The 19,612-nt window shown below is 34.1% G+C and overlaps 4 protein-coding genes and 2 long non-coding RNA genes across 12 annotated transcripts; 2 read left to right on the top strand and 4 right to left on the bottom strand.

Annotated features, from left to right (window-relative positions):
- Nucleotides 1-1,670: 1,670 nt before the first annotated feature.
- Nucleotides 1,671-5,512, bottom strand: LOC105959934 (uncharacterized). 6 transcript variants are annotated; one of them, XM_012984094.2, is made up of 6 exons: nucleotides 5,117-5,512; nucleotides 4,590-4,760; nucleotides 3,116-3,349; nucleotides 2,643-2,732; nucleotides 2,424-2,543; nucleotides 1,671-1,944 (listed from the first exon to the last, which is right to left on the bottom strand). In XM_012984094.2, exons 1-6 carry the CDS (start codon nucleotides 5,294-5,296, stop codon nucleotides 1,900-1,902), a joined length of 840 nt encoding a protein of 279 aa, XP_012839548.2. In that variant the 5' UTR covers nucleotides 5,297-5,512; the 3' UTR covers nucleotides 1,671-1,899. The 6 variants fall into 6 exon arrangements, with proteins under 6 accessions (XP_012839548.2, XP_012839550.2, XP_088680540.1 ...); XM_012984096.2 differs by having other exon boundaries at nucleotides 3,116-3,346; nucleotides 5,117-5,476; XM_088824414.1 differs by having other exon boundaries at nucleotides 3,170-3,349; nucleotides 5,117-5,419.
- Nucleotides 5,513-6,231: 719 nt separating this feature from the next.
- On the top strand, nucleotides 6,232-6,822 carry LOC148767740 (uncharacterized). Its single transcript, XR_016033973.1, has 2 exons — nucleotides 6,232-6,338; nucleotides 6,456-6,822. It is a non-coding gene; the product is annotated as an uncharacterized LOC148767740 (long non-coding RNA).
- Nucleotides 6,823-7,493: 671 nt separating this feature from the next.
- On the top strand, nucleotides 7,494-8,147 carry LOC148767739 (uncharacterized). The gene is made up of 2 exons (XR_016033890.1): nucleotides 7,494-7,630; nucleotides 7,716-8,147. It is a non-coding gene; the product is annotated as an uncharacterized LOC148767739 (long non-coding RNA).
- Nucleotides 8,148-8,172: 25 nt separating this feature from the next.
- HIT3 (HIS triad family protein 3) lies at nucleotides 8,173-10,244 on the bottom strand. The gene is made up of 5 exons (XM_012984097.2): nucleotides 10,041-10,244; nucleotides 9,912-9,969; nucleotides 9,287-9,376; nucleotides 8,584-8,701; nucleotides 8,173-8,490 (listed from the first exon to the last, which is right to left on the bottom strand). The coding sequence occupies exons 1-5, from the start codon at nucleotides 10,178-10,180 to the stop codon at nucleotides 8,423-8,425; spliced, it is 474 nt and encodes a 157-aa protein (XP_012839551.1). The 5' UTR covers nucleotides 10,181-10,244; the 3' UTR covers nucleotides 8,173-8,422.
- A 553-nt stretch (nucleotides 10,245-10,797) lies between these two features.
- Nucleotides 10,798-13,195, bottom strand: LOC105959933 (ABSCISIC ACID-INSENSITIVE 5-like protein 2). Of its 2 annotated transcripts, none has more exons than XM_088824168.1 (4): nucleotides 12,928-13,195; nucleotides 11,773-12,719; nucleotides 11,596-11,667; nucleotides 10,798-11,126 (listed from the first exon to the last, which is right to left on the bottom strand). In XM_088824168.1, the coding sequence occupies exons 2-4, from the start codon at nucleotides 12,589-12,591 to the stop codon at nucleotides 11,046-11,048; spliced, it is 972 nt and encodes a 323-aa protein (XP_088680294.1). In that variant the 5' UTR covers nucleotides 12,592-12,719; nucleotides 12,928-13,195; the 3' UTR covers nucleotides 10,798-11,045. The 2 variants fall into 2 exon arrangements, with proteins under 2 accessions (XP_088680294.1, XP_012839545.2); XM_012984091.2 differs by having other exon boundaries at nucleotides 11,773-12,577; nucleotides 12,928-13,085.
- Nucleotides 13,196-16,256: 3,061 nt separating this feature from the next.
- LOC105959931 (uncharacterized) lies at nucleotides 16,257-18,187 on the bottom strand. Its single transcript, XM_012984090.2, has 2 exons — nucleotides 17,409-18,187; nucleotides 16,257-16,621 (listed from the first exon to the last, which is right to left on the bottom strand). Exons 1-2 carry the CDS (start codon nucleotides 18,090-18,092, stop codon nucleotides 16,466-16,468), a joined length of 840 nt encoding a protein of 279 aa, XP_012839544.1. The 5' UTR covers nucleotides 18,093-18,187; the 3' UTR covers nucleotides 16,257-16,465.
- Between the last annotated feature and the right edge of the window lie 1,425 nt (nucleotides 18,188-19,612).

The following is a 19,612-nucleotide window of genomic DNA, read 5'->3' as shown; positions in this document are numbered from 1 at the left end:
CGAAAATGGCACAACTTTTCGTACCTATACCTCCAGCATTAACATTTTTGGCCTACATTCCGCTCAGAGACATGTATGAGTTTGATTCTAGGAAAACAATTGAGGAAGACATCGCCATGGAAGCTATGAGGCCTAAGAACTACAACATCATTGGGATATGTGGAATGGAGGTGTCGGGAAGACAACCACTGCGATAAGAATTATGAAAGAAAGTGACGGAAGAACATTTATTCAATATAATGAAATTCCCTTTGTGGTTGTGGGTCAACAAGCATACATGCATAGTTAGCATTCGGTGTGGAATGGCGGAATCAATGAGCTTCACATTTGAAGAGAAGACGACGTTAATTGTTATAGCTAAATTCAATATCTGCCACATTATTGAAAGCACCGAAAAGAACTCTTGTGATTGTAGATGATCTTTGGGAAATGCGTGCAAAGTTATTCTAACATCAAGACATATTAGTATCATGGATGTTGCTGATAAGGTTTATACGTTATCCAGTCTGTCTGAAATAGAAACGTTGCCTTTCTTTATGTAAAAGGTTAATAATTGTGTGGATGACCAAAGGTTGGCGAAGGACTTCGTAGAAATAGAAACGTTGCCTTTCTTAATGTAAAGGGTTAGTAATTGTGTGGATGACCAAAGGTTGGCGAAGGACTTCGTAAGTGAGTGCAAAGAATTACCCCTTGCGACAATTAAAACATAACCAGATAAAAGACAATTGGAGGTGTCTTACGACAATTAAAGAAATCTAACCTAGTGGATGTACCAATCATTCTTGGAAAAGTCTATAAAACCATATAAAAATTAGTTATAATTTCCAGCAAAACGAGCATGCAATAATTATATTTCTAAAAATGTGTCATTTATAATACAAAACTATAAAACACATAAATATATTAATACGACACGTGCAATGCACGTGCACTTTTCTAACATAAGAAAGTTGCTCGGCTATTTTTGATTCATTATTGCGCATTGGAATTTTTTTTTATGCGCATCATGTATAAGGATCAAATTAAGGGCAAGATAGTCACAACATTTCTAAATAACTGGTAATAGACTCTTAGCAAAACACGTGCATAATATACGACTTTTTGTGATTCTGTTTGACTATTCAAAAATTAGTGAAACAATTTTTAGACGAACTATTTCTTGATTATGGATAAACATCTTCTATACTGTATATTTGAGTGATAAATATTAAAAAATAATTTCAACATTTTGGCGATTTTGCGAAAAGCGAGTATTGCTTTAGTATACGAGTTTTTATGATTTTTGCTTCATATTCAAAAAATAGTAAAACATTTTTCAAATGAACTACATTTTATGTAATACTTGCTGATAAAAATCTTCATCGCTTTTTAGCAAAAATCGTGTGATGTACGTAGTATCCATTTTTTTTTTTTTTTTTTTTTTTGTGATTTTTTGCTTGACTATTAAAAAATAGTGATTTATAAATGAACTGTTTAATGACTACTAATGAATAAACATCTTCCAAAAATCTAATATTTATTAGTAATTTTTAATTAATGTTTCACAAATTCAAGTATAATATATCCAAAATGTGATGGTATGAGCTCGTAAAAATCAAGATTCGTACAATGTTCGAAAATTAAATTATACTAAAACATATACTTAATAATTAGTTGGTATAATACTATAATTAATAATTCGATCGAGATCACTCCGAAAGGATCTTAACATACGAGATATTTGGTCGAAACTGCAAATACATCCGAGTGTTTAAACTACGTACGTATTGAAATGGCTGTAATTAAGCAGCAATTCAAGTACTTCCAACTTAAACGCAAACTAATAGAAAATACGTTTTTTCGCATAATGACTAATGTTTCCGGACTTAAATAAGGATTACGACGAAAACTGATTTGCTACTAGTGTTTTTGTTTTTTCTGCATCGGCGCTGAAGACGATCCAACCTGACAATAGGTCCAATGTAACTTTACTCAGCTACAAAAACTCGATAAAAAATGAAAAATAAGGGGAAAATACAGTTTTTGTCCCTCAAGTTTGCACCAATTTCACATTTGGTCCCCCATGTTCAAAAAACCTCTTTTGATCCCTTATGTTGCAAAAATTCAATATTTTTAGTCATTTCCATCAATTTCCCATTAAAACTAACGGAATCAAGCGTGTGCCCATCACTGCCTTAACTAACGGACTAACGTTAAATTGACGGAAAAGACCAAAAATGTTAAATTACGGTAACATGAGGGACCAAATGTGTTTTTTTGTAAACATGGCAGACCAAATGTGTAATTGGTGCAAACATGAGGGATGAAAACTGTAATTTCCCCGAAAAATAATAATTTCAGAAATTGAATGTTTTCCCAATTTATATATATACTCCTAACAAAGCACTATAAATCATAAAGTTAATACTCGTCGAAATACTTACGGATTGCGACAATTGTTCGTTGATGTAAGCCATTGATCTCAGCACCGCTTCAAGTGTGTCTTTCGTAAGCTGAAACTTCACTTCCGTCTCGTTCGAAGGAGACTTGGTATAATCTTGCAACTTATTTAAACCAATTGCGCAGGAATATTGAAATTAATTACTGAAAGAAAAAAAAAAGTGTTTAATATTAGTTATCGAAGCTTGATTCGAATACGATACCTTGAGAGCAATAATAGCCACTCGATTAGCTGGCACTGCACTCTTATTCTCCACAGCCCAAGTCATAGATTTCACCCGTGGAAGAACTCCCTAAATCAAGCATATTTATATATCGGCATTAGCCGGAATAAATATTAATTGTTTCGGAAATATTTTAATTCGACAAAAGCTAAATTTCGTTAACGAACCTATATCTATTATGATACTAGAGTAAACAGTAGCTTCGTCGATATAAATCAATTCCGACTTTTATCACGGCCTATTTTTCGTATTTTGTGCTAATTGTGTGCCTAGTCACTTTTTCCATAGGAATTAATTCCACATAATGTATAGACTACGAAGAACCCGAAAAACACGAGCTCAAAATGGACTAAATACACGTTTAATTGAAGACGTATATTTCACATGGCTTAGCTTCTTAATTTCATATGAAAAGTGTTCGACGGAATACGGAGAAACAACTCTTTGCTTACCAGAATTTCAGGAGAGACGAAATTATTTTGAAGATTTAGCTGTGGGAAACACACCGTATTTCTTTCAGCATTAATTGATATAGGAACTCCGATATTATCACCATTGAATTGAGGAACTGGATCAACTGGCGCAGATAATAACGAACCAGAATTTTCCGATGAGGAAAGAGATAAGACAGGTGCTGAGAGAACAGCGTTTGTCTGATCCGAGAATCTTGTCCATTCCAAGACCTGCTGCCAAAGGCACACGTAACAAGTGTCATTTTAAAACGAGGATGACAAAAACATATAAAAAAGCTAAAAGATTTTCATAGTATTTGAGAAATTATGCTTCAAAAGCAAGTTTTTAGAAACACAAACACGTTGAATTACGGATATAATATAGGGTAAATTACGGCCACCTGCTGAGGTAATGTCAAATTACGGATATAATATAGGGTAAATTACGGCCTCCTGCTGAGGTAATGTCAAATTACGGATATAATATAGGGTAAATTACGGCAACCTGCTGAGGTAATGTCAAATTACAAAAAAATCCCTCATGTTTTGGTAAATACAACAATCCCTCAACTATGAATCTTCTTACACGTTCACCCTTGCGGTGTCAAATTTACTGGAATCTTATAAATTATATGGAATATTCTCCAGTTTGTACCCGTTTTACTCCATTCGAGCTCTGCATTTTGAAAGAAGATGATCATAAGATGCAATGGCGGATCCACTGTGGTGCAAGGGTGTGCAGCTGCACACCCTTGAATTAAAAAAAAAATATTACCTATATATATATATATATATATATATATATATATATATATATATATATATATATATATATATATATATATATATATATCTATAACCCTCTAAAAGACCAGGTTCGAGTCCCAACTCATAATTTTTTTGTACCCCTTCCTATTTCCTATTGGCCTTTTAATTTAGCTACACATTTTCACCAATTTTATGTCTAAATCTTTCCTAATTTTCCCAAAATTTGTAAATATTTTTTTTAAAATTTGAAGTTCTTACATATTTTCATTGGAAGATGAAAAAAAATATTTTTAAATTTATGTGTATACTATTAAAAAAATTGGGGGCGTTGCCCCTGAACCCCCATAATTTTTTACTCTAGCATTTTATTTTTTTATACTTAATTTCGAACCCTCTTGGCAAAAATCTTAGATTCGCCACTGATAAGATGTATCTCTTAGCTTGTAAATATCATATTGTGGTTTATCAGAAAATTGCATTTTTCATAAAACGAGTACAACTAGAGAACATTCCACGGAATCTAGAAGATTCTGTTGAATTTGACACCATAAGGGTGGACGTGTAAGAAGATTCATAGTTGATGGGTGGTTGTAACTTGTAATTACCCAATCAGAATGGGTTTTTTTGTAATTTGACGTTACCTCAGAGGATGGTCGTAAAATACCGTATAAGATAAGCACCTAATCTCGACTACTAAAAATTTTACCTGTTCTTGGTTCAGCTCTCCCCTCCATTTGCTCTGATGTTTCTGTAACAATGTAAGAAGCGTGCTTTGCAGTTCCAAAGAAAGATCGAGCGGAAAAAGCTTCAAAACATCGTCACCGCCTAAGTTCTTGTGTACACAATTCCGAATAAGCAAACGAAGGGATGCCAAAACCTAAAATAAAAACTCGATTAAATTCATTATTGTATCAAATTCATCGAAAACAAGAGATTCGGAACGCGAATATCGAGCCATCCATTAAAGAACAAATAATGTGAGGGGGTTTGGTTTAAATTCAAAAAATTAATAGTGATATCTTAAAATTATAATCTTTCTAATTCTCATTTTTAAGATCTCTCTCAAAATATTACCACCTAATTACTCAAATTCGAATTAGATATTGCAAGAATTTAAATCCTACGGCATCAATTAAACCCAAAGGAGAAACAAAATACAAATGTCTAGGGTTACAAAAATGGGGGAAATTTAGAAAATTGAATTTGCAGCAGAGGGTAGAGCAATCAACTCACTGGGTCAAGATCGCCGGAAGAAGGGAGGTCGAGAATGGACTGAACCGAAGACCTCTGCGGACCGGATAAACCGGTTCGCCGGGTCAGCCATAGGAGTTGGAGCAAGTTTTCGAGCTCTTGCTCAGATTTTACACCAATTAGTGTGTGTAGATGCTCCGACAGAGTTGTGTCCCCATCCATGGTTCTCGCATTTCATCTCGACCCCATTTTTCAAGCTCTTGCTCAGATTTTACACCATTTTTTTAATTATTTTTTCTTCTTTTTTTTAGGAGACTGAGGAAATGCTTGAGTTTTTTTTCACTCTGAATCGCAAAATTGAATCTTTTTCCCCCTTAATTTTACTTTTAGGTATTTTGATTTATTTCTTGCTACCAAAACATTTCGTGTTGGAAACTCGAAGAGACCCGCCGGACAACTTATGGGTCATTTTTACAATTTTTTAAAAGTTTGAGTCGCAAAATTTTAAATATTTTTGGTGTTGTTTCCCAAATTATTTATATAATTTAGTTATCAACCGTAAATTGATAGTTGATAGTAAAATTTATTTTGTATAAAAATATCATATATAAATAAAAACTTATATCTGTTTATATATAATATTTATAAATATATCCCTATACTTTTAATATTTATACGTTTCTACCAAGTTCTTGTATCTCCATTTTCGGAACATGTTGTTTCCCCGTGTCCGTTACTCCCATTCCTCTTACCACTGTTTCTGTATACGTGCTACATAGATTTCTTATCTTCGTGACTTTCTCTTTTTTAATTTCCCAGTTTTGATGATTGTAGATTTAATATGACGAAAATAAATAAATAAATAATGTATATCCATTTTTCTTTTATAATCAGATAGATGTAATTAGCGGTACATAATAATAATAATAATATAATTTAGATTAATAATTGAAGGATAATTGTAATAAACGATACATAAAGATTTTTTTAGTAATTTAATCTTAACTCATGGGAGTTGGCAGTAATTTGCCCTAAAAAGAAAGTAAAAATAGAGTTATGAATAAAGAGATGAGTATGCAATAAAGACATGCTCTATCTAAACCACCAAAAGTACATTCATCTTAACTGCACAAGCAACTATAAAATAAAGGCAAAAAATCACACAAAAAATAAATAAAAACCGAATAAAGAAAGCGTCGAAAAGAACTCGAAAACATGGAAAAGAAACTTCTTATGATGTTCAAATTATTGTTTCTCTTTTGGGGTTTGTTCCCTTTTTGTCTATCACTTAATTAATTCATTAATGTCACATTTTTTTTTTTTTTTTTTGGAAATAACTAATGTATTTAATTATTTTTTTTCTCTTGCGTAAAATCGACAGGACTGTTAACGGTGGAGTTTGCGGAAGGAAAAGTTGCGGTTAAGACGAGGTTTATAGTTACAGATTGTCCACGTGAATGCCCGCTACTTTGTCGGCGTCATAAATTTATTCAAGCCGGTTGTGAAAGTAAGACCATCTGCCATTGTCGTGTCATTGATCCTCAAAAGTCGCTGTCCCCATCGCCGGAGTTTCCGCCGGAGAAACCGTCGTTTGGCGGATCAATGGCGGAGGAGCACTGAGATAGATGTTTTGTTAGGCTGCTACTTAATAAAATATTTACCTTGTCTTAAAATATTTACCTTCCAAGGGTAAAATTGGAAGTTTAAATTGACTTATAAATTGAAAATATTTATATTTCTCTATTGAATATCTATTTTCAGATTGTATTCTATTTATGGAGTAATTACATTATATATACTTGAAAGAAATGGGTGAATTGCGTTTCGCACCCTGAAAATAACATAGATTGGTGACTTGCACCTTAAAATTTTAAATATGGCAGAATGCACCCTCAAATTACAGCTTAACCATTGATAAAATTCTCTAAAAATACTGAAAACGAATAAGAAAATAGTTGAGTTTGAATCACGTAGTGGCTATAAGGGGTCATAACCCCCAATGTTTTATATAGAAATATGTTGTTTTCGAGCAGTATATATATAGTCGACCCAGAAATTTTAGGTTTTTTTTTTTTTTTTTGCCTTGAAAATTCAAAATCCCGGCTCGGCCAATGACGGTTGTTTGAACTACAACTCTACAAGTCAATAAAGTAGTACATCAAAGAAAATTTTACCAAGTATATATCTCTTAAAGGTTAAAGAAAATGAGATTGCTTTCGGACAAAGATTTATTCATACAAATAGTAATTATTTTTGTCTAAATTAGTTATAGTTGGAGCTAAATTCTTCTTTTCTTGCTATTTATTTTACCATAAAATTAATTCGTTGAAAAAAAATATGAAGTTTTTCCATTTGCGCAAGAAAGATAACTAAAATAGCATTTTCTTATGTTATTAAATATAAGCTCCAAAAACATTGGAGAAATTCAATTAAGAAAAATGGGTAAAATTCATAGTATTCTGTTCGTCTTCTTCGTTGTGATAAGTGCTATCTATCATTCATCTGCTAATGGAATTACTGAAGCAAACCAGAGTGTTGCAGGAGATTATAAACATGGTAATTAATTACCTCGAATTTCTTTATCTTTTCATCTATTCTTTATATATATATATATTTTTTTTTTGATAAAATCGACGGACAGGATTAAAAGTGATGACGGAGTGCCCTAGAGAAGGAAGAAATGTGACTAAGAAAAGGTTTACGGTTACTAATTGTATTCGCCAATGTAAATCTATATGTTACCACAATAACTTTTCAATGTATAGATGTGAGAGTATGACCGTTTGCCTCTGTGACATTCCTCGTTACATTGACGAAATACGTTCACTGTCCGAGTCGCCGGAGTTTCTTGCCGGAGAAGCTGAAACATGGTGGCTCATTGGCGGTGGAGGACTGAGATCGTACGGTTAGCCTGTGGGACAGATTATTTTCTGCAGTTCTATGTAATAAAAATATGTTCTCTTAATTAATTATTACTGAACTTTCTAAAAACTCTCTTTAGGGGGTTGTTTGCTAAAAAAAATGCATTGTAAGGGTGTTTTTGCTAATATTTAGAATATGTGGGGTTCTTTTAGCAATTCGGTATAAGACATGGGTACTAAAATGCAATAAACACATAGTTTTTATACGGTGAAATCTATGTTGCATCCGTTAAAATATTACATGGATAAACACCCAATTGAATACATCAAACTATGTTCAGCATAAACTTCAGATACATAAAGACTACATTCAACGTAACGCAATAAGCAAAACGTGAGAAATAAAATTAAACCCGTCGTATGTTTATTTAAAATTCCGAAAGTCGAAACTTGAGAAGAGTGCAGTTAAGAAAGGGGTGATGAAAACTTAGCCAGGTGGCCAGTTCATTTGTCGTCCCCCGAGCAGATGAATGTGCAGGTGATACACAGATTGACCTACAACATTAATATTTTTATGTTAATATCAATTAAATAAGACGAGAAAGGATTTTTAAATAATAAAAAGAAAAAAAAAAAAACGAGACATACATCCACTTGGCCCGTCGTTAATCACGAGCCGGAAGCCATCATCGAGGCCTTCTTGTTTCGCAACTATCTTAGCTGTGTAGAGAAGTCGGCCAAGAATTTCGAAGTGCTTTTCCTCTGCCTGCATTATAATTAATAATTCATAAAATCTTCGTTAAATGATAAGCGGAAAATAATAAATTAAATAGCTTAATCTTATATCGAATTCTACTAATTGCACATCCAAAGACGGGCAAAGGGTTTTTTTGCTGGAGTTCAGTTCCGAGATCAAGAAGCATATAGATAAGTCAACTACAAGTCACGTATCCATCACAAAAACTAAATAAAAATAAATAGAAAACGATGAAAAAATGTGTGTTCGTTTGCTGAAGTTTATGAACATGCAATGTTTTGATGCAGAAAATTTAACATTTAATATCTCGAGCATGCTAATAATTTGAATAGAAGTGTACTTATTTAAAAAAAGTCTTCGATTTTTGTCGATACCAAGACTACTCAAAGGAATTCTTTTGATATTCTTAGAATTTGATAAGAGAACGAAATAATGGGATTCAAATTACGGCCTTGAAGTGGATAAATATGATCCACTTCCGTCTGTAACTGAACATAAACAGCTGAAAAACGATAACAACGTAAATAATATATAAGTTCGTCTCATATTGTTGGCTTCAAAACGAATCATTAAAAAATATGTAGTGGAATATACCTTAGAGATTCCAGTTAATCCGTTCCTTAATTTAGGAATAACCAAGATGTGAGTAGGCGCCTGTGGAGATATGTCTCTGAACGCTAGTACCTGCCGGAAAAAAGAAAAAAAAAAGTCGTTTTTTTAGCATTTCTCACCAAATCCACAACTTACTAGTAAAAAATGAAAAATGAGACAAAATGAATAAACCAATTGGATCTCAAAACTAATATCGGGACTTGGAAATAATCATCCGTTCGTCACTTATAAGTAATCATCCCTAATTAGGTCATCGGGCACTGATCTTTTAGTTCAAAAATTTATCCGTAAACTTAATAAAACTGAACCAACTAATCCTAGATCAAGAAAATAACAGCTACCGGCCCTTCGATCGAGAATAAAACTTTCGCACACCAAGTGTTTGACAAATTTCCCCTCAATTACCAAGCAAGAACACACTTCATTATCAGCCATTAATTCTAGCTTTTCTGATTTTCTTTCAGAAAACAAATCCAATTAATCCATACAAATACAAAAACCTAATTTCCAATAAAAAATTGAATATATTCACAAATGGCGCACCCCATTCCCAATTAAAAAAAAATTAAACAAAAAATAGAAATAAAGGAAAATGGAGAAAACAAACATGTTCATCCTCGTACACGATGTTCGCTGGTATTTGCTTGTTGATAATCTTGTCGAATCTGCATATAAACATCTAAAATTAAAAATAAAAAAATAAAAATAAGAGAGAGAGAGATGGATGGATCCTGACATGGTCGGAGAATCGTCGGAAGGGGAAGCAGCAAGAGCAGCCTCTTTCTCAGAAGCCATCGCCGCCGTCTGAGGAGATTTTCGCAGATGAGAAGTGAGCACTGCCAATCGGCTGCTAATGGGGTTTTCTTCTTTGTTCATCACCCGACCCGACTCAACCCGACCCGTTTCGGGATCGATCCCTTTTCCCCCCTATTAACAATTTGCATTATTCTTTTATTTTATTTTATTTTTAATTTTTTTTAGGGGTTGATTTGTTACAAATAAATTTCAGAACTTACTATAAACCAAATTACTTTTAAATTTTATTATCAAATTAATTATTAATTGCATCAGAGTATATAAAAAAAAAATTGGAGCCAAGAATTTCAAATTTATAATATAAAAATATTCACTTGTGTAGAAACGAGCTCCGTAATAAAATTAAGTTCGAAAACTCAGCTCGATTGCTAATCAAACCAAACTCTGAATTAAAAATTTCAAAGCTCGATAAAAATCAAACAGACTCGAACAATCATAATCCATATGCTCAATCAAATGCACAAATTGACTGGAAAATGCTTCACTGGAAAGAAGATCAAGACCGAAGAATATTTCATATAATTTAGAAGATCCCACTAAATTTGACACTAAAAGGGTGGATTTGTAAGAAGATCCATAATTGAGGGGTTTTTTCGCAATTTAACCTTACCTCACGGGTGGCCGTAATTTACCCAAAGCAACAAGTCCACACACACCCTCACAAAACAAAAAACATATGAAGAAGCAAAATTTCATTGCAAAATATGATCAAAATGACCATAAAATTAGTTCCAAGTTGTAGTTAAACATCTATAGGAATGTACATACACGACGGTTGTACAACACTAAAGAAAAACGGGGGCAACAACCCCCCTACAAGTAAAGATGGAAATTAAAGAAACTACCACTGCCTAACGAAAAAAGTTAAAAACGAAAGAGCAAACTCAGGCGATAAATCTACAAGATTGTCTCTCTCTCCTCTCTCTCAAGTTGGGGCCGAGCTAGTTCTGCGCAGTTGATACTTTGGCTCCGGCGGTGGTATGCTAGGCAACATCTTCTCCAGTTCCTACCAGTGTCGAAAAAAAGTAATCGTTAAAACACACACACCGAATACTGATTCATATATCCATATACACGTTAAGGGATTTTTTTTTTTTTAAATTATTATATGAATCGAAATAAAGGGACTTCTTTGGAGCCTAAATCATTGCTTATGCGATTTCTTTCTGATAATAGTTCAGCGTTTAGATCGAATTGATTTAGCGGTACCTACCAGTCAAATGTGTATTTCGCGGTATATACGAGTCAAATACGATGAGATGGAACGAAATAAATGTAGGGTAAAAGGACTTTGAATGAAGGTAATGGAATAGTGGGCACCTAAAAGTCGAGGTGATCGACAATTTTAATGGTTATTAGTTATTACTTAACTTCTTGATATGCATTTGGTTTTGAAGATTGGATCTTATTTCGATTAAATAAATCGGCAAAAAAAAAATCGAATCTTTTTTAGTATAGAGATGACAAAGCAAAACCTGCTGTCTTTTGAGCCTTTCGTTCTCCTCCTCCAAACGAGAAACCTTATTCTCGAGCTCATGCGTATACGCCTGTACACCCAAAAACAGAGTACATAACCCATAATAGTCAACTTCAAAGAATTAAAGAAAAAGAACCACAAAATCGAACGACGAAAAAAAAAAGGAGGAAGGCACCTGCTTTCTAGCTCGTGATCTGGCGGCAGATTCCCTATTCTTGATCATTCTTTTCTGCCTCCTCTCGACGCACTTCTCAGCTATTTCATCGGGAGCGACCCTTTTTCTGCCAGGTGTCTGAGTGTCCGATAAAGTCCCCATCAAAGGCGACGAAACATCCATGACCGAATTTCCTCCACCGAGAGAAATCGGATGATGACCTGGCATGAAAACAGGCATCATACTATTTTGCTGCTGCTGCTGCTGCTGCTGCTGCTGCTGAGAATGCAACGAAGGGATCTGATAGTTCATCCACTGGGCCGCCGCCCCGTGACCCGAGCCCGCACCCGTTTTCCTCCGGCCCGAGGCTGACTCAGCGACGATACCGGCCTTGACCAAGAAATCCTCCAACGTCATCTCGCCAAGTGTCCCCTTCCGGTCGAGGCTGCTCCTCTCTTGGCCGTGCTGGATGTCCTGCCACACCTCGTCGACCGTCTTCTTGCTGAGGTCATCGGACAGCATGAGGTTCGAGTGCTGACTCAGCGGCGCCACGTCATCAACACCCCCCGTCGTTTGATTGTTATTATTATTCGATTCGGCTGTCCAGACAGTTTTGAGAAGCTCATCGAGATTCATGCTGCTTAGAGGCTTACCTATGTCACCTAAATGGCTCTGCACCTCATCAAGAGTGAGGTTGTAAAATGACCCTTGTCTCGATAATAGGTTCGATAACGGGTCGTGGGTTTCGGGCCGGGCTTGGTTTTGGATCCCATCAATGCTATTACCACCAACACCAACACCAACAACAACCCCTTGGGATCCCATTCTTTGAGCAACCATTCAATAATCACTAATCAGCTTAAAATACCACAAGAAAAATTGTAATTTCGCAAAAATCCCCAATTTTGAATCAGCAAATTAAATTCCTTGAAGACCAAAAATGCTCTGCATGAATTCCACCATTTAATCTATATAAAACGAAATTGAAAAAAAAAAAAAACAGACCCATCAAATTCAAGAAACCATTTAATCAAATTGAAAGATCGAATCTTGGGGGCACCCCCACAAAAATTAGAACCGAACCGAACCAGATCAAATCAGAGAAAAATGCATGGAAAGAGATTGAAGGGAGAAAAAATCAAAGTGGAGAGAGAGAGGAGAGAGAGATGAAATCACCTGGAGAGAGAGATTTGAGTGTCCATGCAGGGACGAATGGCTTCGGACGCTGTCTAGAAGAAGAGAACAAAAAACCCACAAACCATACTGCAAGAGAAAACCTTGAACTCATAATCTAACTCATCACAAATCGTGGACAAATGTAATAAATTTAGGGGGAAAAAATAAAATAAAAGAGAGTGTGTGAGAGAAATCAATTATCAAAAAATAAGAAGAGAGAGAGAGAGAGGAGAGAGAAACCAGACCCACATTCTGTTCTCTTCTCTGTAATAAAAAAGACTTTTTTTTTTTAGCAAGTAAAAAAAGACTTCTTTATTAGTTCTTACTCATTTTTTAATGTCTTAGTTCTTACTATTTTTTATTTTTTATTTGAAAAAAAAGGGTAAATTACGCTTACCCCTGCATTAAGATTAAATTACGGGAAAAAACTCCTTATGTTTGAGTAATTGTAAATTTATAACCATTCCTCAAGTATGAATCTTCTTACATGTCCATCCTTGTGGTGTTAAATTTAGTGGAATTTTCTAAATTATGTGGAATATTCTCTAGTTTGTATCCGTTTTACCCTATTCGAGCTCCACATTTTGAAATGAGATGATCATAAGACGTGTTTCTTGGTTCGTAAATATCAGATTGTGGTGCATTTGAACTGCCTTTTGCAACAAAATTGAGTACAAAATAAAGAACATTTCACAGATTCTAGAAGATTCTGTTAAATTTAACACTATAAGAATGAACGTGTATGAAAATTCATAGTTAAAAGGGATGGTTGTAATTACCTAAACAATCGTGTTTTCTTCATAAATTAATGTTTAACTCTAGGGTGACCTTAGTAATTAGTAGCAACAGTTTTGAAGAAATAAACAAAAGAAATTAAAGCAATGGTTCTTTTATAAATTCTTTGTTACCGGTACTTGTGCCTGCATACCATTGGAAAGTTGGCAAAAAAGTAAATTAAATTAATATTTGTTTGCAATTTACTTTATATCTTGTTTTCCGTTTTATTTTTCGAGTCTAGTTTTACTTATTGTTAATTTCATTTTTACTTATGGTTAATTTCATGATTTGTTCGACCTAGGGGTGCAAGTTGGAACGGATTTTCCAATTTCCGCCGGTTCCGATCCGAAAAGTTCCGATTTTGGAACAATTTTTTTCATTCCGACTTCCGAAATTCCGATTTCCAAAATTTTCCGATTTTTTCGGATTGGAATTGGAATTATATAAAATAAATTTGGAATTTCCGATTTCCGATCCGATTTAATTCCAAAATTAATTCCGAAAAATTCCGATTTTTTTCTAAAAAATACACCTATAAATAGTATATATTATATAATCCTTATTTTCCGAAAAATACACCTATAAGTTTTGTTTTTGGATTTTGACATAATGAATTGTTGTTAAAAGTTTTATTGGATATTATGATGTGTTTATTTTTATTTATTTTTTTGAACTGAAATTTAGTACTTATTAGTTTTACTTTTATCGACGCGGATGCTCTTATTTTCAAAAAATTATGAACATATTAGAAAATTTCGTCGAAGTTTTGAAATTTTAAAGCTTATGTGATTTCCGATTTTTTTCCGAAATTCCGAAATTTCCGGGCCTTTTGGAATTGGAATGAATTTTTAGATTCCGAAAATTTTGGAATTGGAATTCGAATTGATTTTGTACTTCCGAATTTTTTTGGAAATTTTCCGAAAAGGCTAATTCCGATCCGATCCATCCGACTTTCACCCCTAGTTCGACCCTATACTTGAGGATAAACACCGGGTGGGTCTTCTGCTGCCACGTGTCTCTTTTTTGTATTTTATAATAGATTCTCCGCTAGGGTTTACCTTTAGGGGTTTTAGAAAAATAAAAAAAGGAACACGTGACAGCAGAAGACTCACCGGTGTTTATCACCGGGTGTAGGGTCGAAGGAACATTAATTTCATTTACCACTCCTACTAATATTTGTCATTTGTCATTCATTTGGTTATATGGAGTAATTTTTTTCACCTACTAATTATACTATTTCTCGAGAAAAAAATTATAATATTTTTTTTAAACAATTCCCTATAAAAATGTTAAAAAACATTGACGCTCAAGATCTATTGGAATTATTAAAGAATTACTATTGTTGAATTGTTGATTAAAAACAAAAGAAAATTACTATTGTTGAATTTGATAAAAAAAAATTGCTATTGTTGAATGAATTTTGTACAAAGTTTCATGGGCAAGTGGCCATAAATAAAATATGCAAATGAGTAAGAAATTGAAAAGAAATAAAATATTAAAGTCATAAATTTGCAAAATGGCATGAAAAGAAATTGCATGCCCAAAAGCCAAAAGGTAGAGACAATTAGATAAGGCCCATGCATTGACTTTGACTTTGAAGAAACCTTAAACTAATTGTATAATAGTTTCGAAAGAAAAAATTGAAATGTTAATGTCATTTGCATTTTACTAATATCATTTCGATTTAAAATGAGATATTGACTATTTTATAGTCCGATTTTGGTAGAATACAAAAACACGGAACTTGTAGCTCTTTGTGTTAGCTTTTTAATTCAACCCGAGCTAGGTAATTAGAGTATCGGATGATAAACTTATACAAGAATGAGTTACGTTTTGTTTTAGATACCTCAAATTACCAAAATTGTGAAAAGTGTTCATTGATTTATGAATAACTTTGTCACCCGATATCCAATATCGGCGATTCAAGTTGGAATAAAAATCTAACTTGAAGACCCACAAATTTTGTGTTATGACTTATGAGTATTGCCTAATTTAGACTAAAAAATAGTCAAAATTATGTTTGAAATTGACACAATGTTATTAAAACCGAACCGACATGTATCACATCCCAAAAATAAAATCCCATGACATATTACAAATATACGTGTATATATGTACTAAGTATAATACTTTTCGAAGAATTATGGGATATACATCTTTAAGTTCTATGTAAGAACATAATCAAGACCATATGAAGTCGAATTCTTTTTAAATAACATAAACACATCTTATGAATTACGATTATCGACATACCATTGGTCATAGCACATTTGAGTGAACATGATAAATTATATTACTTGATAGCATTCCCTAGTACAAAACTCGATTTACTTTAAGATCATATAGCGAACTCAATTATTTCTAAACTATACCCTGTGAAGATTACACCAGAAGGATTCTTACCGTTGATATACACACAACAATGTGGATGAACGTGCGTGCATTTGTGAGTAAATGAATAGTATACTCAACAGAAGATTCACAAACCATAGATGAAGATAAAGATATCAATCATTCAATTTGATTCATAGGTAGAAAATTATCAAGAAATCAAAGGCACCAAATTCAAACCTCCCATTAAAAACAACCAGATAGAAAAGAAAAAATATTTCAACCCAATTCGAATAAAAAAAAACGTCGGTGCAACGAGAGTCGATATTTTAAGAGCATATCCATCAGACAAGGTACAAAATTTTTGAACTAGGTAATAATCTATATCATATAAAAAGCTAACAAAAAAAACAAACTCATGCTGATTTGCTTAGGCTTCTGTCTCATCCACGACATGAACAATCTTGGCGGTGGGCTTTGCCAAGAGGTCGGTGTATTCTTGGAACGGGGATTTCGAGAACCTTGTTTCTTTCCAGAAGTCTGGTGTAAGGAAACCGTAAGTCTTCAAAAGACATTCGAACGTTGCCTGTAATGAAACATGTTTGGATTAGCAACTACAAAATAAATTATTCTATTAGATTGAAATAACCTCTTAATCAAGAAGATATTTCACGATGGAATTCGATACGTCATCTACCAAATCTTACGAGAAACGTGATGGTTCACATAACAATTAATGAAACATAACAATTAATGAAACCAAGATTTTACAACATAAAAACTAGGGCAAATTACAGCCACCCCTGAGTTATGGTTAAATTACGGAAACCCCCTCCAATTTGGGTGATTACAGCCCCCCTCAACTATGTATTATCTCACAAAAAGACACCTCTAGAGGTAAATTTAGGGATGTAAAACCAAAGCGAAAACATTTCATACCGTTTACCAAACTAAATATACGATTTTGGTTCGGTAAATAACCGATTTACATATTTAAAAGGAGGGGCGGCTGTAATTACCCAAACATGAGGGGGGTTTTCATAATTTGGCCATACCTCAGGGTGGCCTTAATTTGCCATAAAAACTATGTCGGAAAACAAATACTTAGAAATTAGTTCACTCAACAATCTAATCGGACAGAGAATCATTTAGCCTAAATGCAAACACGTTTGTTAGCGAAACAGCATTAAGTTTGTAAGTGCAAATCGTTACCGACATAATCAATCAACCATCGATTCAAATTTTGATCACATGCTCAAATAAAATCTAGACCGAATAAATTTAATGCCGAAAGGGCATGAAAGGAAACATATGAAATATATAATAATAGAAAATTAATGAATAATAATATAATCAGGTGAAAAAAATCAGACCTTGACAAAGTTTCCAAGGGTCTTGGTGGAACCACGGGAGGAGGTGAAAACATCCTCAATACCGGCAAACTGGAGCACCTTCTTCGGCACACGCGCCGCCACAATTCCGGCACCACGTGGTGCAGGGACCATCCTCACCGTAACAGATCCACATTTGCCGGTAACCTTGCATGGCACGGTGTGGGGTTTCCCGATCTTGTTACCCCAGTAACCCCTCCTTACCGGAATCACAGACAGCTTGGCCAATATGATGGCGCCACGTATGGCGGTAGCCACCTCCTTGGAGCACTTCACCCCCAATCCGACGTGGCCGTTTCCGTCACCGACGACGACGAACGCCTTGAACCGGGTCCTCTGACCGGCACGTGTCTGCTTCTGGACCGGCATGATTTTCATCACCTCGTCCTTCAGGGAGGGTCCGATTAGGGTATCGATGATTTGATACTCCTTGATTGGGAGAGAGTGGAGGTATATTTGCTCAATTGACTTGATTTTCCCGTCCCTCACCAAACGGCCGAGCTTCGTCACCGGCACCCATTTCTCCTCCTCGGTTTCACGGCGAGGACGGCGGCCGCCGCGTCCGCGGCCACCTCTGTCTCCACCGCGACCGCGGCCGCCTCTATCTCCGCCGCCGAAGCCGCGCCCGAAACCGCCCCTTTCTCCGCCGCCGCCTCTCTCTGACATTGTTCTAGGCTTATTTTAGGGTTTGCGGATGATTTAGAAAATGGTGTGCTCTGTGTTAAAACCCTAAAACGAATTTATTTAAAGAGGGAAATGTGGGCTTATGTTTTAAATGCAATGGTGAGAACAAATTATTTTGGGCCCTGGCCCAATTTTTACAGTTAAAATTCCAAATTAAAATAAAATAAAATAATAATTTGCAGTCACCTCCCCCGAACTATAGTCATTTGACAATTGCACCCCAAATATTTAAACATTTGGTATCCACCTAGATTATCTCTATGCTACACCAGGTAAATGTTACTGCATCCAAGCCAAAATAGGTTTCTACTGAACCAAGAAAATTAGTTCTAAAAGACAGTTGATCACTTGTAAATAGTTTTTTTTTTTTTTCCCAAAGAAATAAGAAATATAGAAAGTTGTCATCAAGTCTTATAGTTGTATAGAATTTTAGGAACTACATATAAACTTCTCAATGGTGTTTACCTTTCAGAATATACCTACAACTTTTTATCGTGAGGATTAAACCAATCTCTACCATCCTTTAAGAATATTAAATGATATAAATAAGAGTAGATTTTTTATTATAAACCAACTAAGTAAACTTGTAAGCATTTAGAAAAAATACTGAACTCCATACATTACAAACATTCAGAATAATATATTCAAACGTGTATGAGTATATATACTTCTAAAGTTTTGTATTTGAATACAAACATTAAAACACAAGAGTTAAATTTATAATTGTACTATGTTCAGAACATTTAAATCATATGTTCAGACGTGTGTAAATATATATACTTATAAAGTTCTTATTTGAAAAAAGAACTTGCAGTAAAGTGCTAAAATGAGTTAAGCTCTTACCGCTTACAACTATTGCTCCGACTATTTTGTTAGGTCTCCGGGATTGAAAAGAATTTCGATATAGGTGTCCGGAATTGAAAGAATTTCAAGCAATATAGGTGTCCGGAATTGAAAAAATTTTGAGCCGCATCAAATATTTTGTTAGGTCTTCGGGATTGAAAAGAATTTCGAGCGGCTCCCGCATGTAGTGTTCGTGGCCATTTCTAATAGGAAGAAGACAAAATTTGGAAATTAAATTTTAATCCTATAAATTTACAAATTCAATTTAATTCCTTAACTTTAAATTTCTAGGAGGAAGAAGATAAAATTTGGAAATTAAATTTTAATCCTATAAGTTTACAAATTCAATTTAATTCCTTAACTTTAAAAACTAAGATAAAATTTGGAAATTAAATTTTAATCCTATAAGTTTACAAATTCAATTTAATTCCTTAACTTTAAAAACTATATGTTTTGGAAATTAAATTTTAATCCTATAAGTTTACAAATTCAATTTAATTCCTTAACTTTAAAAACTATATGTTTAAGGACTGGACCTATTTTATTGCAAAAAAGGTCGAATATTTCTAACACTTCATAAGAAAAAGGGAAGAAAAAAATCGCACACGCGGCGAGTGTGTTATAAGTTTACAAATTCAATTTAATTCCTTAACTTTAAA

Source organism: Erythranthe guttata, chromosome 10, assembly GCF_056151865.1.
Source record: "Erythranthe guttata isolate IM_541 chromosome 10, IM_541, whole genome shotgun sequence".
Classification (NCBI taxonomy): domain Eukaryota; kingdom Viridiplantae; phylum Streptophyta; class Magnoliopsida; order Lamiales; family Phrymaceae; genus Erythranthe; species Erythranthe guttata.
The sequence above is the reverse complement of the archived record's forward strand: the minus strand, read 5'-3'. Positions and strand labels throughout refer to the sequence as shown.

Bases quoted from the DNA above. Each gene is read 5' to 3' on its own strand.
- HIT3 (XM_012984097.2), bottom strand. From the start codon at position 10,180: ATGAACAAAGAAGAAAACCCCATTAGCAGCCGATTGGCAGTGCTCACT. The intron at 9,970-10,040 runs GTCAGGATCCAT...GTTTATATGCAG, and splicing joins TCCGACGATTCTCCGACCAT to ATTCGACAAGATTATCAACA. The intron at 8,491-8,583 runs GTATGTCTCGTT...TTAATGTTGTAG, and splicing joins TAACGACGGGCCAAGTGGAT to GTCAATCTGTGTATCACCTG.
- LOC105959933 (XM_012984091.2), bottom strand. From the start codon at position 12,953: ATGGACACTCAAATCTCTCTCTCCAG. The intron at 12,578-12,927 runs GTGATTTCATCT...GGTTGCTCAAAG, and splicing joins ACTCAAATCTCTCTCTCCAG to AATGGGATCCCAAGGGGTTG. The intron at 11,668-11,772 runs GTGCCTTCCTCC...TTGGGTGTACAG, and splicing joins GATCACGAGCTAGAAAGCAG to GCGTATACGCATGAGCTCGA.
- LOC105959934 (XM_088824411.1), bottom strand. From the start codon at position 5,296: ATGGATGGGGACACAACTCTGTCGGAGCATCTACACACACTAATTGGT. The intron at 4,761-5,116 runs GTGAGTTGATTG...TTTTTATTTTAG, and splicing joins CTTCCGGCGATCTTGACCCA to GTTTTGGCATCCCTTCGTTT. The intron at 2,544-2,642 runs GTATCGTATTCG...GGTTTAAATAAG, and splicing joins TGGCTATTATTGCTCTCAAG to TTGCAAGATTATACCAAGTC.
- LOC105959931 (XM_012984090.2), bottom strand. From the start codon at position 18,092: ATGTCAGAGAGAGGCGGCGGCGGAGAAAGGGGCGGTTTCGGGCGCGGC. The intron at 16,622-17,408 runs GTCTGATTTTTT...GTTTCATTACAG, and splicing joins CCCTTGGAAACTTTGTCAAG to GCAACGTTCGAATGTCTTTT.